This window comes from Stegastes partitus, unplaced genomic scaffold (assembly GCF_000690725.1).
Source record: "Stegastes partitus isolate 25-593 unplaced genomic scaffold, Stegastes_partitus-1.0.2 Scaffold1780, whole genome shotgun sequence".
Taxonomy (NCBI): domain Eukaryota; kingdom Metazoa; phylum Chordata; class Actinopteri; family Pomacentridae; genus Stegastes; species Stegastes partitus.
This window is the reverse complement of record NW_007579511.1, coordinates 56634-78857: the sequence shown is the minus strand read 5'-3', so window position 1 is coordinate 78857 and position 22224 is coordinate 56634. Positions and strand designations below refer to the sequence as shown.

At 41.5% G+C, this 22224-nt stretch overlaps 1 protein-coding gene across 1 annotated transcript in view; it reads left to right on the top strand.

The window, feature by feature from the left end:
- Window positions 1-22224, top strand: part of LOC103372560 (calcium-binding protein 8) — a 59584-nt gene that overhangs the window by 5387 nt on the left and 31973 nt on the right. Inside the window, exons 2-3 of the mRNA XM_008302228.1 lie at window positions 3251-3372; window positions 15673-15816. Coding sequence (XP_008300450.1) covers window positions 3251-3372; window positions 15673-15816 — 266 coding nt within the window. The remainder of the gene's footprint in view (window positions 1-3250; window positions 3373-15672; window positions 15817-22224) is intronic.

Here is a 22224-nt window from a genome sequence, read left to right as displayed (position 1 = left end):
GTCGGAGTCAGAATCCAAGGCTGTCGGTATGTTAAGGCTGTTTTTATGGGTTCTGTTCATTTTTCCTAAAAACTTGTTGGATAGCAGGTTTAGGATTGTTAAGGGTCGGATTATCGAGTCACGACTGTATGTTAATGCATGGAATTGAAGAAGTCTTAGCAAAGCTTCAAAGCATCAAATGGCTATATAGTTGGGTTAGATGGAAGATGTGACTGCTCTGTGAGGATGTTCTCAGCAGCAATGGGAATTCTTTTGGGATAATCAGCATGCACGTACAGTAAATCTTAGTTAAATTGTTTATAGCAGGAATATCCCCTCAGGACAGGTTTGAAGTGGTCAAAGGAATCATGACAACAAGATGTGTTGGCAAAAACTAATCAACAGAAAGCAGAAGTATCAGCGTTTAATGTGTGACTTCTGAAAAGACCAAATCTCTGACTTCATTATTCTGCTTGGAGATGCGCTCTGCTTCATTTAATCTGTCGATTTCTTTTTCTTTTATCATCCTTCAGTATGTAAATGTCTCAGAAATTTCTCAGAGCTCCTTATTACAAATTGCAGTTTCTTATTTTGTCCAAATTATTCAAATTACAGGTGTTTTAAATAGAGAAAAATAAAAAATAAATTAAACGTTGAGAAGCTAAAACTATAATTTTGCCTCGATAAATAACTTAAATAGTCGAATTTTAAAGTTCATCATAAAAATTCATGTGTTTTTGTTGCAAAAGACAATCATGCATTTTGGTTCTTTCTATATTTATTATACGTCTTGTGGAAATAAGACAAAATCTACTTTAACAAACTTGTCGAATGCGTGAGTAATCAGTTTATTGTTTCACCACAGTTCTGTTCGCTTTCTGTAAACTCCAGGACCTGATTTGCACATAAAATCCCACCAACTGTAAAGGAAGTAAAGCAGCCTTCTAAAAAAAGGAGAGTAAAAATGAAATCGTCTGAAATGCGTGTGATGCTAACAGGACGTCTCGCACTCACCTACGTGTTTCCAACAACAGCGAAACCCTGGTTGCTATTATTTGAAAGCATGTCTCCACTCTCCTTATTAGTACTCGTGTGAGCCTTTAGTTGGATAAACAGATTAAGTAAAGAACGCCGAGTCAAAGGTGTCAAAAACGTGAGAAGACTCACAATGGGAGCCACAGCTCTCCTCCAAAGAACACACAGACAGATAACACACACAGAGAGCTGGCTTTTTGCTGCTGCGAACATAAAAGTTTGAGCCGAACAACTCTGCTGATTCTGCTTTTCCAAAACCATTCACGTTTCCAGGACGAGCCATTCACATATTTAATACCGAGTCCACCGTCCGCTCCTCGAGAACTTTCTCTAATGAAATGCATGTAAATGCCGCCCCTGCATGGTAAATCATCCCGATCGATGCCGCTTGAAGCCGCAGAGATTCCGGACGGAGTACACCTGTGTCAGACACCTGACGATATATGGATTGGCTTGTAACAATAAATTGTAAAGAGCAGACAAGAGGGATGATTGTAATATTCCAGATGACAGCTGAGACGTGGCTGAATAATTGATGAATTAGGAAATGAAAAACGCTGACATTATGTGCGAGAAAAAGCTGCCGCTAATAGGCGCCGTGGCAGACGTCTTGATGTGCATGCTTATTAAACTGACAAACAAGAAAGATGCGGGGACCAGCTTTGATTTGTGAGGTAACAGATGACTTGTAGCTCAAACCAGCGAAACACGGCCCTCGTCAGGTGCTGGATAGAGTTTTCAGAAGCCTGCAAAAGAAGAAAAGGGGAGAAGAGAGAGAATTAAATCTATATTTCATCAATTATTGCAGCGATATTACAACAGTTTCCTTTCATTGCTTTGGAAATTTTAAGAAAAGTGATTCTCTTTGCGTCTGGTGGGCTCATTTTAAACATTAAATCTGTTTTTTTTTTCTTTTTCAACTTTACCAAAGTCAGATTTAATTTGCATACCGTCCTGTTTAAGAAGTTATTTGAACTGAAGCTGTTTAAATCTCTCTATTTTGATTGCAATTTTGCCAAAGGAAAGTATTTTCCCCAAATGCACAAAGTATGACTTTCTTCTTCTCAGGGGTTGGCGAGTTGTGCAACTTTTCAAATAGCTAAACTGCCTTTTGAAGTGCTAATGTGTTTGTGTTTTGCCTCTGTTGGCTTTATCTTTTGTTGCAGTCGTTTTTCGCGCGGAAACTTTGCTGCAAACTTCCATCCTGTTGGGGGAGTTTTAGCAATCAGCCAACACGAAAGCAGGTTTAAAGGGCTTTTTACTGCTCAAACATTTGTAATATTAAAGAAAACACAACTTATTTACTTCTATGTCTTCTCACAGAGCAGCATGTGTAATGTAGTGACTGTTCACCTGATGCTCTACAAGCTGAAGAATTAAACTTTCTCGCCTCAGGAGGGCACGTATTTGTCAGTGTTGTTAACAAGCTGAAGCAGCAGTCTGCAAATGTCACGATGAGGTGACTTCCAGAAGCTTTATTACTGTGCATGCTGCAGAAGAGCAGAAAATCCTGCCCCGATTCACTTTTAGACGCATGCTAAATGTTTGTGTTGCCAAGGTTCTCGTACCTGCGAGGCTACGTGACTTGACGTAAAGTTCAACAGGTGAGCTATAAATTGAGCATCCAGTGTAGCTTCGGTGTGACATCTCCTCATTCTGTCCTCGGAAGCATCCCCTCAAAGTGCTCATCCAGAAGAAATCCAATTAGAAAGAAGGAAGTATCACTCAGATCTCGCTGCTCTGTGTGCTCTTATCCCCCCCCCCTCCCCACCCCCTCCGTGCCCTTGGGCTTTAATTTATTGAATAATTAATTGCCTGAGACTCATTTGCACATACACCACACACACGTATTCACTACATTTACCTGAAGTTATACGAATCTCCCTCCCCGTTAGGCTCCTCATTTACCAAATGAGTTCTGCTTCATTTATGAATTCCGTTTATGCCGTGCCCCCCTCCGATGCTCATTTGTTGTAGCTTCACCAGTATCGCATGATCCTGTAGCGAGTTATGGCTTCAAATTTCATGTTGTTTTTTTGTTTTTAATTGAATTGTAAGTTTGATTAAAGACTCGATCAGTGCACTTTCCCCGTTCATAACTTGATTCTTGATGAATGGTTAATCTGAACGCCCATGAGACACACACGAGAGTTCCTGTCTTGTGTAATCTGTGTTCAGAAATGATTTTTCCAAACACAACCCAAGAAACTCAGCGTTGTCTTCTGTCGTCCCTCAGGGAGAAGATGCCGTTCCACCATGTGACGGCAGGCCTGCTCTACAAGGGGAACTACCTGAGCCGCTCGCTGTCCGACAGTGACAGTGACGTGTTGGCCAGCATCTCTGTTGAGGAGCTCGATGGTAAGGCTTCTCAATAAACTGCCTGGCTGCTGTCCAGCCTTTGACTTAATGTCCATTTAAAGTGATTAGTCTGCTCCTGCTGCCTGTCTCCCTGCGCCTATAATCACTGGAAACATCTCACTACAAATGAAGATGATTTGATATTTCAGAGCATCTTTTTGGATGCTGTTGCTCTGCCCCTGGAAAAACATACTTGATTAATTTATTTCATTTGGCATTTCAGTAACTGCTACAAGCCATGCATATTCATAGATCCCAAATCCATTGTGCCTTTTCTGGAAAAAGTAATATTTGCATGTGCTTTTTTTTTTTTTTTTCAGCAGCAGCTTTAGTTCATTTGGCCAATTTTTTTTAGCTAATTTATTTTCGCAAGGTGGCACAAGTTCAGCTCTACAGTGCAAAAAAAAAGACAACAAAGTTGGACTAAAAAAGCTCGGAATATGGTGCTGCATACAAAATATCGGAAACCCACCGCAGCTTTATGTTTAGTTACGCTTCACGCCAGCTTGAGGAGGGCGTAGAAGCAAAACTGAGGGAACCAAAAGTTAAAGAAACACGCCGGCTGCAGCTGAAAAGCAAGAATTGGAGAAGACAGTATATAGCGAAGAAATGGTGTGTAAACAAAGATAATGGACCACAGGACAACTGGACAAGCGCAGCCGGTCATTTGACTTTCTTAAAGGACTCCTACACTACAGCCACTGCATGAAAATGGGCAACAAGCCTGTGCACATTGCAGAGCCCTTATGTGAAGCTTTGTTTGTCAGAAAACACTTCCAGTTGCCTAACACGTCGACTAATCACGCGGGATTGGAAATGGCAACTAAACAGACTTTGGGATAAGTTTTGTTTTAAAACAGAGATCCACATTGCAGTTATGCAGCCAGTAATGTTTTAAAAGACAATCGAAACCAGCAGCACCCTCCTCATCTGAGCCAAAAAAGCACAGTAATGCATTATTCTCTACGCAGCTTATCTCACCAGGGGCATTCGCAGTCTGCTGGCCTCTCTCTCTCTCTCTGGGGCTGTTTATGAACCCTTTTGTTTTGGAGTCTGTCTGAGAGTAATCACCCGAGCCTGTACAACACAAACCTGATCAATAACAGTCTGCCGGAGTCAGCAGTGGCACCCTCACAGGTAGCAAACAAACCTAGACTCCTCCAGACCTCCAAAATAATAATCCATTGATGCGACATTAAGCCGCCGCCTGGAAAATTGGCAGCACAGCGCGTGGTAATAGCCAGATACTCTGTCAGGGTCGAGTTTTAATATGCATGAAGGAATTTGCTGCATATGAATTCCTCATTCCCGTTTCAATGGGTTCACGTTGTTTGGTAAATAAGAAATGAGTTGTGGTTCGAGGGTCCCTCCAGAGGTCCATTTAAAACCACCGCGACTGACCTGTCAGCACTGTAATTACTGTATCGGTGTTTACCATATGCTACCGTCTGGATTGATGGCATCACAGAGGGCTTGTAGCTTGAAGGTCACTAGTTTGGAAAGTTAGAGCCTGTAGAAGGAGAAATGAATCATGCTGTGAACAATTACTAAAAAAACACAGTTTCCTCGTAGTGCAGCTCTGTTTCCCAAAACTTCCTATATGACTAAACTGCAATTACAATGTGATGGGCAACATATTTTCTGGCAGATTATATTTGTTTTTAATGCATCACAAATAACAAAATGGAGCAGAAGCTTCAAACATGTTGTGAAAGGGTCGTACTTCAACCCAAATCATGTTGTTTTAATGTAGAGTTTTGCCGTCTAAGCCCATCTATATGGCACACGAAAACAAGAAGTAAAAAAAACAAAAACAAAGCTTAAGTACAAGAATAATGATGCTGCACCGTCGTTCTGCAAACATCATGATTCTGTGGAGTTTGTGGCTTTATTGGATGGTGTAGTCAGAGTGAGACAGGAAAGCAGGGGAGAAGAATTGGGGGAGGACATGTGGGAAAGGGTCATGAGTGGGATTCAAACTCATGATCTCCACATCAGGACTGTAGCCCTGTACATGGGATGCCAGCTCAACCAGGTGAGCTATAGCGGCGCCCCAAATCTGTTTCTTTCTAAACAAAGCTATGATTCTTTCAAAACATAAATGAAAATGCAGTTGAGTTGTACAGAAATGTCATTTTAGGGGCAGGAACAGGTTGGTGTCATAAATTAGTAAGAAAAGAAAATTGCATAGATGTCCGACACAAAAATCAAAGCAGGTTACTTTTCCAGTGATGTTTACAAGTGTCAAAAAGTCTACGTAGAAATCATATAAAAAGATTTTTTGTGGCATTAGGTCCCATTAGATTCTTTAAAAGCAGTCTTGGTAAGTTTTTTTTGTAAATCCATGACTACAGTACAAACAGGGATTCTTAATGAGTAATATTATTACAGGACAGTTCTTAGTGTCAATTAGCCCCCAAAAAGGGGCTAAAAGCAGATCTCTGGTTATTGATGTTCTCCTTCCATGGCAGCTTTTTTGTAGGAAACAGTTCGTTCTGGTTGCTGATTATGATTGAGGCTGTGTTCGAAGCCGTTGTGTAATACTCCATAAACACACACCTGTGACTGCGTAACATCAGTGCTGCTGCGCCAAACAAATTGCTTCCAAATGTCAGATTTGTTGTGAATTTTGATTTACTTGGTGGGCTCAGCATGTGCCTAACAACAGCCCCGAAGCTTATTGCTTTGGTTTGGTCCCACAGAACACGATGGGAACTGTAGCACCAAAAGCTGGAAACTTGTTTGTCTCAAATTGAAAAAAGAAATGTAGGGATGACAAAAGTTTACATGACAGACAACATTACATTCTGACAGTATCCATGTGGCTCTTTACAGACCGAGAACTCTGACATTCTTGTTTACATGCTGTGTGTTTGAGCATAAAGGGGCCCTAAACCTAAAACCTTTATTTTTCTTTAAATATGCGGTACTCTGCAAAGGTTTTCAACATGTTCATTTTTCAGATTTTCAAAATAAGAGACCACTTTATCAAAAAAGACCTGAGAAATTTGGAGGCGTATAGCCCAGTGCCATTTACCTTTGATGTCAACCGACAGGCTCGTGCACAAGCACACTGGTCAGTTAGGCTGAAATCCAGCGATGTGTAGTGTTCTAACAATACACTAGTTATTATACCTATGAACAGTGATATTAACAACAAATGAGCCTTCAAGCATCAAGCCCTCCTTGTATCTGGACCTCCGTCTTGACAATCCGACAGCCTTGCTATCCGACATAACAGAAGGTTTTACATTTAGTGTCTGATTATCAAGTCACGACTGTAATTAACGGTAACAGAAAAATTGTTGTGTGTGGATAATACCTTCATATCTTCAGCATAGCAACAGGACACAAGGTGGTCGTCCAGCCTCACATGAATTACACATCAGACTGGTTTACGTTCACTTTAGCACATCTTTAGCTCAGAACCAGGTTGCATTTCTGCAAAAAGGAAATGTGCTGGTCTCCTCAGTCACATTAACCGTCACATTATTCCATCAGGGAGGTGTCTGATTGGTACATAATTCAGTTTGTGTCATGGCAACAGCCCTAAATGTGCACCAGATTCATTAAGATTAACTTTAGCAACAACAAGAACAAAGAGTCCTGCAACAGAGAGCCCCAGTCTTATGATCAAGTATTAAATGAAGAGACAGTCTGGGATTACATAAAGACACAGAAGACATTTAGACGACCTAAATCCATAGAGGAATTGTGAAGAGGTTTCCAACATGTTCTGCAAGAATCTTGAAATATTTTTTTCTCTTCTTCTATGCAGCACCTTTGATTGATATACGATTTGTATGTACATTTTGCACTATACTGTAAACCAATATCCGGAAGTGCATCATCTCTCACACCTGTTTTATAGTATTCCTAATGTACCAGATAAGCTAACTTTACAACAATAAGCTGTGGCACTGTTTCCACTGGTTACACTTGCACATACTATTTTTTCTTTTTTTGCTATATTTTTATATTTTATCATTGCACATTTCTTATTATACAAAAAAAAAACAGTTGTCAGATTGTTGCTTAATTTCATTGTGCACTGTGCTATGACACTAGAATAAAATAGAATTCCTTTATTCTGCCTTAAACAACTGTGCACAAGTGTGTTGAAGAGAACACCAAACGTTGATTTGACTTTTGTAGTCAAACCTTTACACAGTGCTATAAAAAAAAGTGTCCTTTAACAGTATATAATACCGATGGCACGCCATGTGATAGCACATTTGGATAAAACTTTATTTTGTAGATAAAAACATACGGCATGTCTATAAAAACACGTCGATGCTTCTCAATAAATATGTAAATATACACAGCGACAGCCTTTGTAGAGGCTCCAGAGATTATGGCCGACAGTGTGACCGCGATGGCAGCTTTGTGCCTCATCTGTTTCTTGTGGAAAAAATAAAAAAATCAGACAATACAAGGTTTCATCACGTTCCAGCCTCACATGTCTTGTGACATTTCTAACTGTGATGACCTGCATGTTTCCCTCCGCTTCCAATTCCCAGGTAGAGCTCACACAGCCGCGACTTTCTGCACATTCAACACTTCCGCTGCACAATATTTAAAGAAGCAATTTACTGTATTTGTCCAGGGCCATTAAAAGCCTTGCCACAGTGGGCTGAGCTGTCACATGGCTGGCAGTGTGGAATCAGTCAGCTGGTGCTTTTTCCTTAATGTCTCATCTCTCAGGAGAAGCTGCTGTTGCCTGGAGGGACATAAAGACAACGGCGGGCCGTAAATTCTTTCTCACTGTGTGGATAGTGCTGTAAGGTTTGACATATTTCAGTCATTCACAGACAGCCGGCTTTGTTCATCATCTTTGTTCATTTGCAAGAAGCAAATGGGGGGGAAAGGACAACTTTGTAATTTGAGATTCACTTGCAAAGCTGTGATCTTGATTTTTGTCTTTTAGAAGATTGAGGTTATAGTCATGGAAATGGCATTGAAATGATTTCTTTGCATGGCGACCAGCAGAGCCGGCGAGGCCACAAAAAGAAACATGCCTATTTCCTGACCTGTGTTTTCACTCCACATGGTGCCTGTACAGTTGACTGTGTCATTACAGCAGCAAGGAGGGTTAAATGTTCTGTGTACGTTCTTTAAACCGGTGCAGGATCTATAAATATCGCTTGTAGGATGCAGGGATGCAACTTACACGATTCACAAGATGCACCGCTGATCACAGAGATTTCCGTCGGTGTGTGTGAACATCAGCATACCTTCTGCCAAGCTGTGCTTCAGGCCCAAGCCTTTAATCTGTGATCCTGTCAAAAGCCAAAACCAGGAGCGCTGCTGTCGCTCAACTGAAGACTGGCTTTTGTAGATTCAGTTTGAGCGCTGACATCAAAAACTAGCTCTGTTTAATCCCGTATTTACATACCTCTTATAGTAATAGACTTCATTTATAACAAATGCCACAGTTTACTTCTTCATCGTCATTTATTTATCGGCGTGCGGACCGTGGTTAATGTCACACCATTACAGCCTCCTTTTAGGTTCGTTGCAGAGATGCGCTGCCCTTTCTCCATGACCCGAGTGCATTCTTTATGGGCTCTGAAAGCAATTTGTACATTTCGTTTCACCTTCCTCGATACTGTAGGGAGCAGACACTTTTGTCTTATTCATTATGCGAATCGAGTCGTGGTGCAGGGAAGACCGAGAAAAGAAAGAAGTCACTGCAGGAGAATAAGCCACTCCTCGCCAAATGCAAGCACAAACTCCAGGCTTTAAGATTTGCCTTTATGCTTTGTGTACTTGCTTGTCTATTGTTTGATTCCAGCTTGGTAAACCCTCTTAATCACTTGGGTTGAAAGAACAAACTGAGCTGTTTGTATAAAGACATAGTGTCACATTTCATGAGTTACAGTAATTTAGGGGCTGGAAATTTCCACTAAATTGAAGATAGTCTCTAGTTTAAGGCCTACAAGTAGCCCTTGATAAAGATATCCAAATGTTATTTACGTAACATGCATGACTAATGGAGATGAAGATGTGCACAAATTCCATCAAATTTGTGTGTTTTTTTTCAGTTGATTTGCTGCAGTAAGCACTCTTATGTGTACTCTGGTGTCTGAGTCATTGTGCTGCCGAGGAAGGTTGGCGCTTTACATCACGCCAAGAGCTGCATGAGGCCGCTGACCTTTGGGTACATTTGTGAATTCCGGGAAACTTCTTTAAGTTTTATGCAAATCAAATGTTAACTGCGGTTGTGACCTCAGGCCAGCATGAGCCGACAGTAACCAGAATTTAAATTAGTCGGAATAAGTTGGAACATCAGCGCGTGAATGCATCGAAAGCTAACGTCGGCCTATTCTCACCAGATAAGTGTAATGGAAATGCAGTGTGATTTATTAGAGGTCATACTGTTTATGCTGCATGTGGAGTCCAGTGGCATCTAGAGACGCCACATGTTGAGCCGAAGCGGCATCCGGGGTGAATTCCATCAGACGTCACAATGAAAAGAGAAGTCCTGGAGCAAAATCTAAAATAGGCTATTTTATTAAAGGTTTAGTGAAAGGGCAGCGGAAGAAATCCTTCCTAGTTGGCACTCGGGCTCTTCTTTCACAGAGCATGCTGAGTTGGACCAGACGGCAGGACGCCTGCGGGTAGGTTTGTGTCTGTTCAGCCCACCAGCACCGAGCTTTCCATGAAGAATGGAGAGAGAAGAGACGAGGTTTCAAACTCATATAAACAGCAGGTCACACTTGGCAGTTTTTGTGCCTGGGCAATGTAGATTCTCTGCCACCAGACTCAGCGAGTGCCTGGGAGACTTGGCCACCTGCAGGACTGGCGCTGCACCACCAGTAGCGCTACTGGTGGTGAAATGGAGCAGCAGGTGTACTGAATGTACCGACCGCCTGCTGCATGCACAAAGGATCGCGCAGAAACCTTTCATAGACAAGTGCTTTTAGCTGAGGGAGCTGTCCAGGGTGCTGACGGTGTTGTCTCTTTGGAGTATCCACAGGAAGTACTTATTATTATGGAGCTAAGGCAGCCATGAACTGGAATCAAAGTTGAAAAAGTTGCTCTGAATCTGTCTTGAGCAATGATTTTTTTTAAAAATGATGTCTTGATACGTTGTTATTCATACATAATTCCGAATCATTTTTAAGAAAACATTTTGCTATATTCTGTTTTGAGGATACATCCAAAATATCGTGGATCATTTGCATAAGTTTTGGAAAGTCTTCACCTTACGATGTTAAATGTCTTGAGCTAACATATACTTTGATTTTGCGCTATATAAATGAGTTAAACTGAACTTTTGCAGAATGCACTTTGACTACAGGCAGTAACCAAACAATTACATTTTTAGCATTGAAATAAATAATCTAAATTAATGGGGAAAAAATAACAAATTTCCTCAGATGTAAATTGAATTCACCGGGATCTATTTAACGTAAAATAATATAGACAGACCCCTGTTTTCATTAATATAATAATAATATTTTTTAAACAATATACATCTAAGAGTGCAGAATGTCATCATTTTAAATGATGTCTTTGCAGATATTCTGTTTATTTTAGTAATTCTTTAAGTCCAGTGACTGTCTGCGCATGCACCACCTTTGCCTCTGTTCATGCCAGACATGATTGTTGTGTACAAAAGGTCAATGAACAGATCACGCAATGCATGTAAACAGGCATCAGTCATTCAGGCGTACAGAGTCAGCGATACACTCTTAGCACACATAAACATTTAACACTGCAAAGCATCATTTGCATACAAAATTTAAAAAAAAAAACTCAACCACTTAAGCTTCCGTTCCATCTAATTTGGGGTTCGCTGTGATGCCTTTTGTTACTTCTGTCTCTTTGGTAGAAATATTGCTGTGCCAAATGTCAGGTTTTTGAGTTGGACGGCGGCTCACTATTTCCCATGTGCCATGAGCCTTGATGGATTGAAGCGTTTGTGCATGAAATAGACTGAGGTATTTGAATATACAAGCCCATTCCCGCTGTTGTTATTCTGTTCCAACACGCTCCAGACACAGGAAAGTGCTCAACAAAGGCCTGAGTCACCCATAGATTTATGCATGAGACGCTCTATTCAGAAAAAAAATCATCTGTATGCCTTTGACGTGATGATTTGTTAGCATTTGTGTGTTTGCGTCCTGGAAAATATTATCTCCGAAACCACGTCTTGAATACTTGCAAATGATTACGGTCCTTTGCATGCTCGGGACCAGCTGTTTGGGGGAAGCAGTGACACGGTTTTCCGGTGGAGGTCAACGGGGACTGTGAGCTCTTATTATCTGCAGCAGGCACTTAACACAGTCAAAGCACTCTTCTCAACTTTATGACACAATTCATAATTTACGCTCCATTTATGCTTTGTTGTTCCAAATCATTTACCAGAAGACTGATTCAGAGTAATGGCAGCGCAGCAGATAATAAGATGATTGATGGGCTTATTTCTTAATGACTGGGCTTTGGTTCCGATTGGTAATTTCTTGTTTCTGGTAGTCATAAAATGCTGTTTATTCCCCGAAGTAAACATTGAAAAACAGTCAGTTGCAATACATTTCCACTTAGTTAAAATGGATGTTTTTGTCCTTTACACCTAAATCTGTGGTAACGCTCCGTCTCATCTTGGGCTTTATTGTTTTTACAGTGCCTAATTTGAAATGCTCTTCAGTGTTAAATCAGAGCCAATTTAATTAGGCTTTTTTTTTTTTTTGACATGAATTTGAATCGACAAAAGATTTCTACAAAGTCACGTCAGTTAATTCAAAATTGTGAAAATAAGTGATTTGATTCAAGTCCAGCCACAAATGCTCAGTTGGATTGAGGTCTGGGTTCTGATGCGGCCGCTCCAGAACCTTCACCTTCTTGTTTTTTAACCATTTCTGTGAAGCTTTGGGTGAATGCTTCGGGTCATTGTCCAGATGGAAAACAAATCTCCTTCTGAGTTGCAGTTCTCTTGCAGTGCACTCCTTACACTTTGCTGATATCTTTCATCTTGTACTTTTTACAAACCTTCTAGCGCCCACTGCCGAGAAGCAACCCCACATCATGATGGTGCCACCGCCATGCTTCCCAGTGGTGTTTGTGTGATGAGGTGCAGTGTTCGGTGTCTTTAAATGATGACCAGAAAGCTCCGTTTTTGCCTCCTCAGACCAAAGGATGATCTTCCAGTTGACTTCAGAGTCTCCCACAGGCCTTCTGGTTAACTCCAGTCTAGATTTAACAAGTTAGTTTTTTTCAACATTGGCTTTTCTCTTTGCAACTCTCCATAAAGTTTTTACTGGTGAACAACAGCCAGTAGTTGCTGAATGCACAGTGTCTCCCATCTAGGCTGCTGAAGCTGCTTCAGAGGAGTCATAGGTGTCTTGGTCACCTTCCTTACTCATTTCTTTCCTGCACGGTCACTTGGTTTTAGAGGATGGCTTGCTCTAGGCACACTTAGGCGTGTGCCATATTTCTTCCATGTCTTAATGATGGATTTCAGTGGACTCCAAGGGATATTCAGTGACTTGGAAATGTTCTTGACTTATTCCCTGACTACGTTTTTTTTTTTTTTTTTTTAGAGAGATTTATTCTCCTCCAAAAACCAAAATAAATAGTTCATGATTCAATATGGAAGAGCAATAAAAGGAGAAAACTTCTAAGGGGGTGAATACTATTTGTTGAAGCTTTATATACTTATGAGGGCATTTCAAATAATTACTGGCAACTGTCCAAAAAATATTCTTGCATTTAAGTGACACATTTTTTGGATGCACTTTGACCAAATTGTTGCTGTTGGATCTAAGACTTGCAAAGAGGTTTGCTGTATGTCGTCTTTAAAAACTCTGCCTGCATGGTTCGCAGGAAGGAGGGAGTTAAACCGTCTATTCCGCTCTCCAGTCTCGAATTATTCAGTGCTCAACAGTGTGCTCATGCGTGTCATGCAGTCATAGTGTTCTTCAGAGGAGTGACATTCCACCTCTATTTAAAAACACCAGATGCCTGTCAGTCTCTCTCCCTTTACTTATCACACACCCTCTCCAATCTGTAGGCCGACTTATAAAATATGCATTTATTAAAGTGCAGCGAAGCCTGCTGACTCCTACTGACGACTTGATCACACGTAGAGCAGCTCCTGAACCAGCTGCTGACTCAACTGAGTGAGGCTTTTTTTTTGTCTCTGACAGTCCGTCGGCTTAGTAAAACGTAGCCTCAGCAGCTCAACGTGCGCCGTGTTGAACAACAAATGCCTTCAGACGTTAATGCAGATCACTGCTAATGGAGGATTTCAAGGATTCATTTGGAAGAGGAGTTGAAACTATGAAGGATACCTGAACAGAATGAACTGACTAGTTAATGACCGAAATGAATTTGCACTGATAATGCTTAAAATGAAACACCTGGAATGACAATACAGTTTGTAGAGCCTAAACCCTTAATTTTCAAGGGGGTTATAATGTAAAGTATGCATCTTGCTGAGCATTTTCCAGCCATCTCTAACAGGCATAGTTCAAGTTTTGGTCTCATAGGTGGAGAAATGGTGTCGCTTATCCTGCCTGATAAGTCACTCACATAAATTTGTGTGTCTGCGTTTTACAAATAGAATGTATTGTTATTTACTGTGAAATAGTGTTGCCTGTATCACCAAAAGTTTGTAATATTGTCAGCAAATCATAGTGAGCATTATGACCTGTACCAAACACTGGAAAACTTTATTGTAAAGATGAACAGTGGTAACAAAAGTAGTGCCTCTGCAACTCTGTGTTTGTAGTCGTGTTTGTCACCAAGACTACAAACTACATTGTTTAAAAAATAAATAAAGGGTCATTGAGCTGAATCAACATTGCTGTGAACGTCACCAAATTGGTGTTTTTTGTGCAGCTGCAAGGTGTTTTATGATGTTTCTGTAATTGAGCTTTCATGTCTTGTTTCTCAGGAGCGTTGGTCACTTGAAAATATGGAAAACCTCACCACTTCCAAAGACAAAGTAATTTCATGAAGTACGGTACAGATCGGACCTCAAGGGGTTGCAAGATGTTTTAATAGGCTGGGAAAATGTGTTTCCTTTTGACAAGGTTGTTTCTGATCCCTTTTTTTTCACTTATTATGTATAGAGCAGCATCAGCGGGAGTGATATTCTACACAGTGAACGCCTTTAGTGACTGGATGAAATATCCAATATCCTGAAGGTCACACATTTAACACTGGCAATGGACAGTATGCCCCTAAATAAAAGCCCACTCCTCCCGCTTGCTGATTCTTTTAATGTTGCTTTGGATGATTAACTAACTGACAAAATGTACTGTAAAGCAAGAAAGAAGAAATGGTCAAGGAGAAGAGGAACTCATAAGCAACACACTTAAGGATTATATATTGGGGAATGTGAAAGCATGAAAACGAGCAGAGGTGACAGCGGCTGTGACAGCAGGTGGAGAAAATGAATCGATGGCTGGAATTGATCTTGTTAAGTTGAGGCAGCGGTGCGAGACCAATTGCGTAACATGCGGCTCAAAGCTAGGTCAGACAGGTAGAGCGAGGGGGAAGGAGGTGGAGACGGGCGCGCTGCTGATGGCGAACAAGGGGATGAGTGAAAAACTACGGTGGCCGACGGGTGCAAACGACGCGCAGATACACAAACGAGCTGCATATACATGAATGTGTTGCATAAACAGAAACACGCTGCAAAAAGAAAACGCTGCATATCCACTCACACAACGGAAGTGCCCCAGCACGAATTTCAAACCAACACACTTCAACTGGAATTACCTTTCGTGTCTGGGGCACGTTTTTCTCCCATCAGACAGCGCATATGCTCTGATGTTTTTGTCGTTCTTTTCTTCCGACAGTCAGACATTAACCAGTTTTACTGTCATGCCCCGTCCACACTAATAGCTATAGAGATTACTATACAGATGTGTGCACCCACACTGACCAACGTTGGTGTCGTCTGAAAAGAAGGACACATGCAGGAAAACGGTGACCGGAAGATGTACTGTGATTGTAGCGAGTGTAAAGTGTAAAACAGTACATTGCAACGCATTCATGTGCATGCAGCTCGTTTGTGTATATGCACATCGTTTGCACCCGTCGGCCACCATAAAAAACTGGCTTCATTGGATGCAATATGACAAGTGTACCACTGACAAAGAAAGGAATCCCTAAAAAGGCAGAAGACAGTACGAAAATTAATAACAAGGTCCTCTGGCAGGCTATTACGCATATTACTGTAAACGAACATAAATTTGTGTTTGTTTTTTGCAGACTTGGAGCCGGACGGCTGAGCGCCGTGAGCATTGTTTTGAAAATGCTGAGTCGATATCCTGTTTGTCTTGGCAGAGATCCGGGAGGCGTTTAAGGTGCTGGATCGTGATGGAAATGGGTTCATTTCCAAGCAGGAGCTGGGTATGGCCATGCGGTCTCTGGGGTACATGCCCAGTGAAGTGGAGCTGGCCATCATCATGCAGAGACTAGACATGGATGGTGAGTCACATGTACGCACATAGGTGTAAAAACGTTCTGTGCATGCAGATGGAGTTCCTGCCCTCATGTGTTATATCATGCATCGACTTTAAAAGCAATTCTCTATCATGGAAGTGTAACCGCCGTGAGCTATGTGGTCTCAGCCAGCAGGCAGCTTCAATACGATTTACAGTAAACTGCAATGTGTTTTTTTTTATGTGCCTGTTGAGATGCACGGATCACATATTCCTCTGTGTTATGCATAAAACATTTATTCATTCGTGCATGACTGTGTGCTCTTCATTCTCAACCACTTGTCGATTCCACTCAACACATGAAAGTACCTAATTGAAACTGATGTTGTGCGAGAAAATCATAAATGAAGAGATGTGCGAGGTAAATAAAGCGAGGGCAACATGACAAATGGATAGCTGTTGTGGGTCAAAGTGGCTTTTCATATTGGTTGCATGAAAAGAAGTAACTGAAAGGTGTCAGTGCATTAGCTGCACAACTGAATATGTATGAAGAAGCATCGCAACACTCTCTTATAGGAATGGATCCAAAGTGCTCATGGTGTCTCCAGTCAGAGCCGTGAAATCGGAATCAGCTGAGGTTTATTTCTGCAGCCACATGTGCTCACCTGTGACCTTTTAACCTTTTCTCCTCAGAAAAAAAAACACTCTCAGCAGCAAGAAAATACAAACAAATGCAACCTCTTCTCTGTCAGACAGCATTTGTGCCGAGCCAGGTTCCAGGACAATCTGTTAACCGTGACTGACATTTTATAAAGGGTAGACTCTTAAAGTCGTGTAAGGCAGGGATGGGAAAATGCAATATGCAAATGTCAGTTCACTGGGAAAATATTCCAAATTCTTCATGCTGCTATCCGAGTCTTTGATAAGTGTTTTTCAGTTTCGCTGCCGAGAGAGAAATACTGTAATTGTTCAAGGCTGAATATTAAAGTTGAAGAAGTTAGACTGCCTTTATTCCTCTTCTGACTCATCCGCCTCAGAGTCTCGGGAGAACCATAACTGCTTTTCTGCCTCAGGGCCGGATCTTGTTGCATCGTCTGCTACGACTTGAAGAAACAGGCGAGGCTACTTTCGGAGCTGACAAAGGTCACAGCAGCTTTTGTCTCAGGAAGTCTTTGACGTGTAACGCTGTTCATTTATTTATTCGCTTCATTGTCGTTTATCTTTCCGTCTCTGTGTATTGAATTAGAATTTTTTGGAGCTCTTTTTCTCCATTAAGTGACCCAGGTCATCTCGTTTGTGTTGATTGATGTCTTTGGCAAAATGCTGAGCGTTTTGTTTATTTGCAGAATTCTTGTCTTATCAGGATTTATCAGATATTACCCAGCAGGTTCAGACAAAGCCTCCACTCAGGTTGTTGCATCCAAAAAATCCAAATGATTTGGAAGACAGAGCGATGGAACTGACAATTTGTGTGTCAATAGACAGTTAAGATGCAAACAGATGCAACAGACCACAAGGAGGCATGTCATGTTTCCAAATCAGTAAATCTTGAGCTGCAGAGCTTCGGTTGGGTGTAGCAATGCAGTAAAATGAACATTTTTCAACTTTTGTGCCCACTAGGGTTGATTAATCAGTTGATTTTAATTAAAAATTGCAAATTTAAACAATGCAAAGCAAATCGCAAAGGCTGCAATTTAGCATATATATATTATGCAAAGTGCATCTGACTCAGGATTTAAACTGGAAGCTGCTGTTGTCTCATGTGGTAACGATCCATCACCTATTTTAAATCTATTACATTATTATTACTTTATATCACAAATCATGTTGCAGTATCTGTTTGAAATATTGCACTTCTTTAAATCACTCAGTCTCAGTGCCCACCAGTGGTTTTATCAGAGACTGTACTGTATATTGCAACCCCAGAGACACTGATCTGATCCAAGCACAAATCCCCCCAAAAAGTCTTAGTAACTCGACAGATGTTCCAGTCAAACGTTCTGTAAAGGTTTCATGACAGTTTGTTGGATACAGTAAGATAAAGTGAAATACATAACTGGGCTGCAGCAATAACATTTAAGCTTCTGTATTTGTTCTAACATTACTAATGGATTAAAGTTTAATAAAGAAATACATTTTCGGACTAATGAAGGTAATTGCAAATTGCAGTCCTAATTACTTTATCCCTTTATTGATTGTGTTCACCCTCTGTAACCTTATTCAGCGCCGACTGTTTGGAAGAAATTAGTTTGCGGTTATCTTCTCATATGCTTGTGCATTGACGCGATGATTAAGAGGCAGTGATCAAAGGGACACGGCATGAAGGAGAGGATGGGTATTAGCAGGTGAATGTGAATGGATGATAGCGATCGTATCTCGGCCAGATGGGCAGCTGTGAGGATTGGATCCTCGTTCACGGCCATTGATTCTCAGCCCAGCGGCCAAGTCCAGCTGATCTCTAGAAGATACTGATAGGTTATCTGTTCTGCTCGTCACTGCCGCCAGACCAATCCATGTGATTGTTTTTGAGCTCTCGTGTGCCCTTCATGGAGAGGTGTGACTGCTCGTCTTTGTTCCTGACCACAGCATTGCACCAGCCTTTGTTTTTCAGTCTGCTCTTCTTTTTATTTTTTGTGTGTGTGCTGTTAATGACCTTGATTCCTTGGCTCTGTTGACTTTTATTCTAAGTTTACTTCTGTGTATATTCGCTAAAAGCCAACAGGGACCAACAGTTAGTTTTAATTCCCCTTTGTCTTTAATCTGATTTTGCCTTTAACTAAAAGGATTTTTGCTCCATCTTTCTTAAATAATTCGTGACTGTTTCGAGCCGAAACAGGATGCTTGGTTGTGACATAACGCAGGAAGAAACCGGTCAGAAGCAGGAGGTTTCGGCTTTAACAGCCACAAAAAAAGGACTCGGTGTGCATAATGTTGAGCTGACACAAGCTGAGGTTACATCAAAATGAGAACTGACGTGCAACCATGATGCGATAGGAGAAGATTCTTCAACATCACCCTGATGTTTCTTTAAGTTTGTATTGCCGTGCACGTCTGCCACAACAGGAAGTAAGGCTGAATAATGAAGAGGTTTCCTCAGTTTAACGCTGTTGACAGTTTGCTCTTAGAAAGTCCTCTAATGTTATCAAACCGGTCGTCAAATAAGATAGATATAAATTCATCTAAATTTAAAAATTAATGCTGTCATTCATTATTAAGTCGGTGCAGTCATTGTCAGTTGGAACAAATGCCGGCTGTCGTCCCGGGGCAGCAGGTGGCTGAGCAGAGTGCACATTCAGTAATTATTGGATTATTCAGTTTAAACTAGTTCCTTTTATGCACTTTTGTGGCGTGTGGAGAGCTTCTTCACATCACCTGGAGCAAAAATTGGGTGAAGATTACAACAATCAAAGACTTAAATCATTGATCCATTCCTTTTTTTTTGTTTTGTTTTTTTTCCTGTTTATTTCCATTCATGGCTGCCAGGGGGCTGCAGCCTCTGCCAGCATAGTGTGCACTGTGTGGGAGGTGCATGTTACAGCGTGTCATATGGAGTATTATGAGTCATTTTTTTACTTCAGTAGGACACTAAAAGAAGTGGACTGGCAGGATTAATGATTGCAAAAACAAAATTTCCATCGTAGATATGAGAACTGACTTCAGTGACAACTTTTTTAACAGCCACATTGATAAAGAGTCTCCTCAATAAGCTAAATTGTATTGTATTGTCAGGAACATATTAAGGCAGGGGTGTCAAACTCATTTTAGTTCAGGGGCCACGTACAGCATAATTAGATGTCAAGTGGTCCGGACCAGTAAAATCAGCATAATTACCAATAGCTTGTTTGTGTATGTGCACGTCATTTGCCCATGTCAGCCACCGTAGATCAAAGCAGCGCCTCAACACAGCACCTCGGCTTAACCGTCTTACCTCAGTGTGATATGGCAGGCTATGGGCTACGTGATTGTCACTGAGAAGGCAGTCAAACTGACGATGATTCAGACCTCTGGCTGGGATGAAATTAACAGTTCGGACAACCACCTCCATGACGGGATCCATTTTTAAAGACTTGCAACTCAGTGCCTCCTGGTGCAAAGTACAGTGACATGTCCAGAAACCACCTCCTCCATTAGTGGCTTGAACTTTTTCTCTGAACTTTTTCACAATGCCTGCTTTTCGTCCGATAATTGATGGCGCGTTGTCTGTAGACAGGCTGACAGCGCGGGACCAGTCCACTTAGACGCTCCAACCAGAGAGCTGAAAGTGTCCTCAGCTGTTGGTGTCCATCACAGGCACCAACTCAAGGAACTCCTCAGTGACGGTCTCATTACCTCCACGAATAAAAATGACCAGTTGAGGAACGTCTGGAATGTCAGTTCTCTCATCAATTGCAACAGAAAATGCAAGAAAGGACTTGACTTTGTGTTTTAACTGGCTGCCCAAATCTGCTGATACTTCTGAAATCCTCTCTGCTATCGTGTTCCTCATCAGGCTAATGTTGGCAAAAGCTTGTTGCTTCTTGGGACACACTAGTTCTGCAGCCTTCATCATGCATTTTTTTTGCCAAACTCACCGTCGGAATACGGCTTTGATGCTAATGCTATTTCATTAGCAATTAGGTAGCTGGCTTTTACCGCTGCTTCACTGACCTCTCAGCTCCGGGTGAAAATGGACCAGTGTTTCCTCAGACCCACCAGCAATTAATTTATCTTCTCTCCGCTCAGTTGTCCTTGCAAGCTGTCGTATTTTTCGCCATGATGAGTCTCATAGTGGCGCCGAACGTTATATTCCTTGAGCACCAAAACTTGTTTGATACTCACCAAGCACCAGGTTTCCCATTCATCCCTGTGAATAAATAGGACGCGGTCCACTCTTATAGGAAAACTCTGCACTCTGTATCCACTTTTCTCCTTTTTGACAAAGACATTTTGGTTAATGAGGGTGTGGGGGCGAGTGGAAAATAGTTTAGACCACACCATAATAAACATCTGCTGTTTGAGTCCAAGTCTTCTACTCTGACTAATACAGTGCACCCCTGGTGGATAATTTAGGAATAGCATTTTATTAAAAAATTCTAGTTCGTGTCTTTTATGCATTTTTCCACTATCAAAACTCATCCTGCAGGCTGGACTGAACCCCCTTGCAGGCCGATTTTGGCCCGCGGCCTGTATGTCTGACACCAAAGCTATGTAACTTCTGAATCTTTCACTTCCTTCACTTTTGCCATTCGGTTCAGAGCAGGAAATATACAATCAGCTTTTGTCAGAAGTTATTTATTTGAACAGTCACCGGCTACTGACCAGATTTATAGCAGTAGGACACTAAAAATAGTGGACTGACNAGTTCGGACAACCACCTCCATGACGGGATCCATTTTTGAAACTCAATGCCCTTGGTACAAAATACAGTGACATGTCCAGAAACCACCTCCTCCATAGTGGCTTGAACTTTCTCTCTGAACTTTGTCACAACGCCTGCTTTTCTTCCGATCATTGATGGTGCACAGCGCAGGACCAGTCCACTCCGACGCTCCAACCAGAGAGCTAAAAGAAAGTGTCCTCAGCTGTTGGTGTCCATCATAAGCACCAACTCAAGGAACTTCTCAGTGACGGTCAATGTCTCATTAACTCCATGAATAAATATGACCAGTTGAGCAACGTCTGGAATGTCAGTGCTCTCATCAAATACAACAGAAAATGCAAGAAAGGACTTGACTTTGTGTTTTAACTGGCTGTCCAAATCTGCTGATACTTCTGACATCCTCTCTGCTATCGTGTTCCTCATCAGGCTAATGTTGGCAAAAGCTTGTTGCTTCTTGGGACACACGAGTTCTACAGCCTTCATCATGCATTTTTTTGCCAAACTCACCGTCAGAATACGGCTTTGATGCTAATGCTATTTCATTAGCAATTAGGTAGCTGGCTTTTACCGCTGTTTCCTCAGACCCAGCAGCAATTCATTTGTCTTCTCTCTGCTCAGTTGTCCTTGCAAACTGTCGTATTTTTCGCCATAATGAGTCTCATAGTGGCTCCGAACACTATATTCCTTGAGCACCAAAACTTGTTTGATAGTCACCAAGCACCGGGTTTCCCATTCAGCTCTGTGAATAAATAGGACACGGTCCATTTTTCTTGGAAAACGCTGCACTCTGTATCCACTTTTCTTCTTTTTGACAAAGACATTTTGGTTAATGAGGGTGTGGCGGCGAGTGGAAAATAGTTTAGACCACACTGTAATAACCATCTGCTGTTTGGTCTGAGTCTTCTACTCTGACTAATACAGTGCGCCCCCGGTGGATAATTTAGGAATAGCATTAAAAATTTCTAGTTCGTGTCTTTTATGCATTTTTCCACTGTCAAAAATATAGACTGTATAAAAGATGGACGTAGCTACCGTGACGTCACCCGTTGGTTTCTGCACTGAGAAAATGAAGCCAGGGTTCTGCTACTTCCTGGT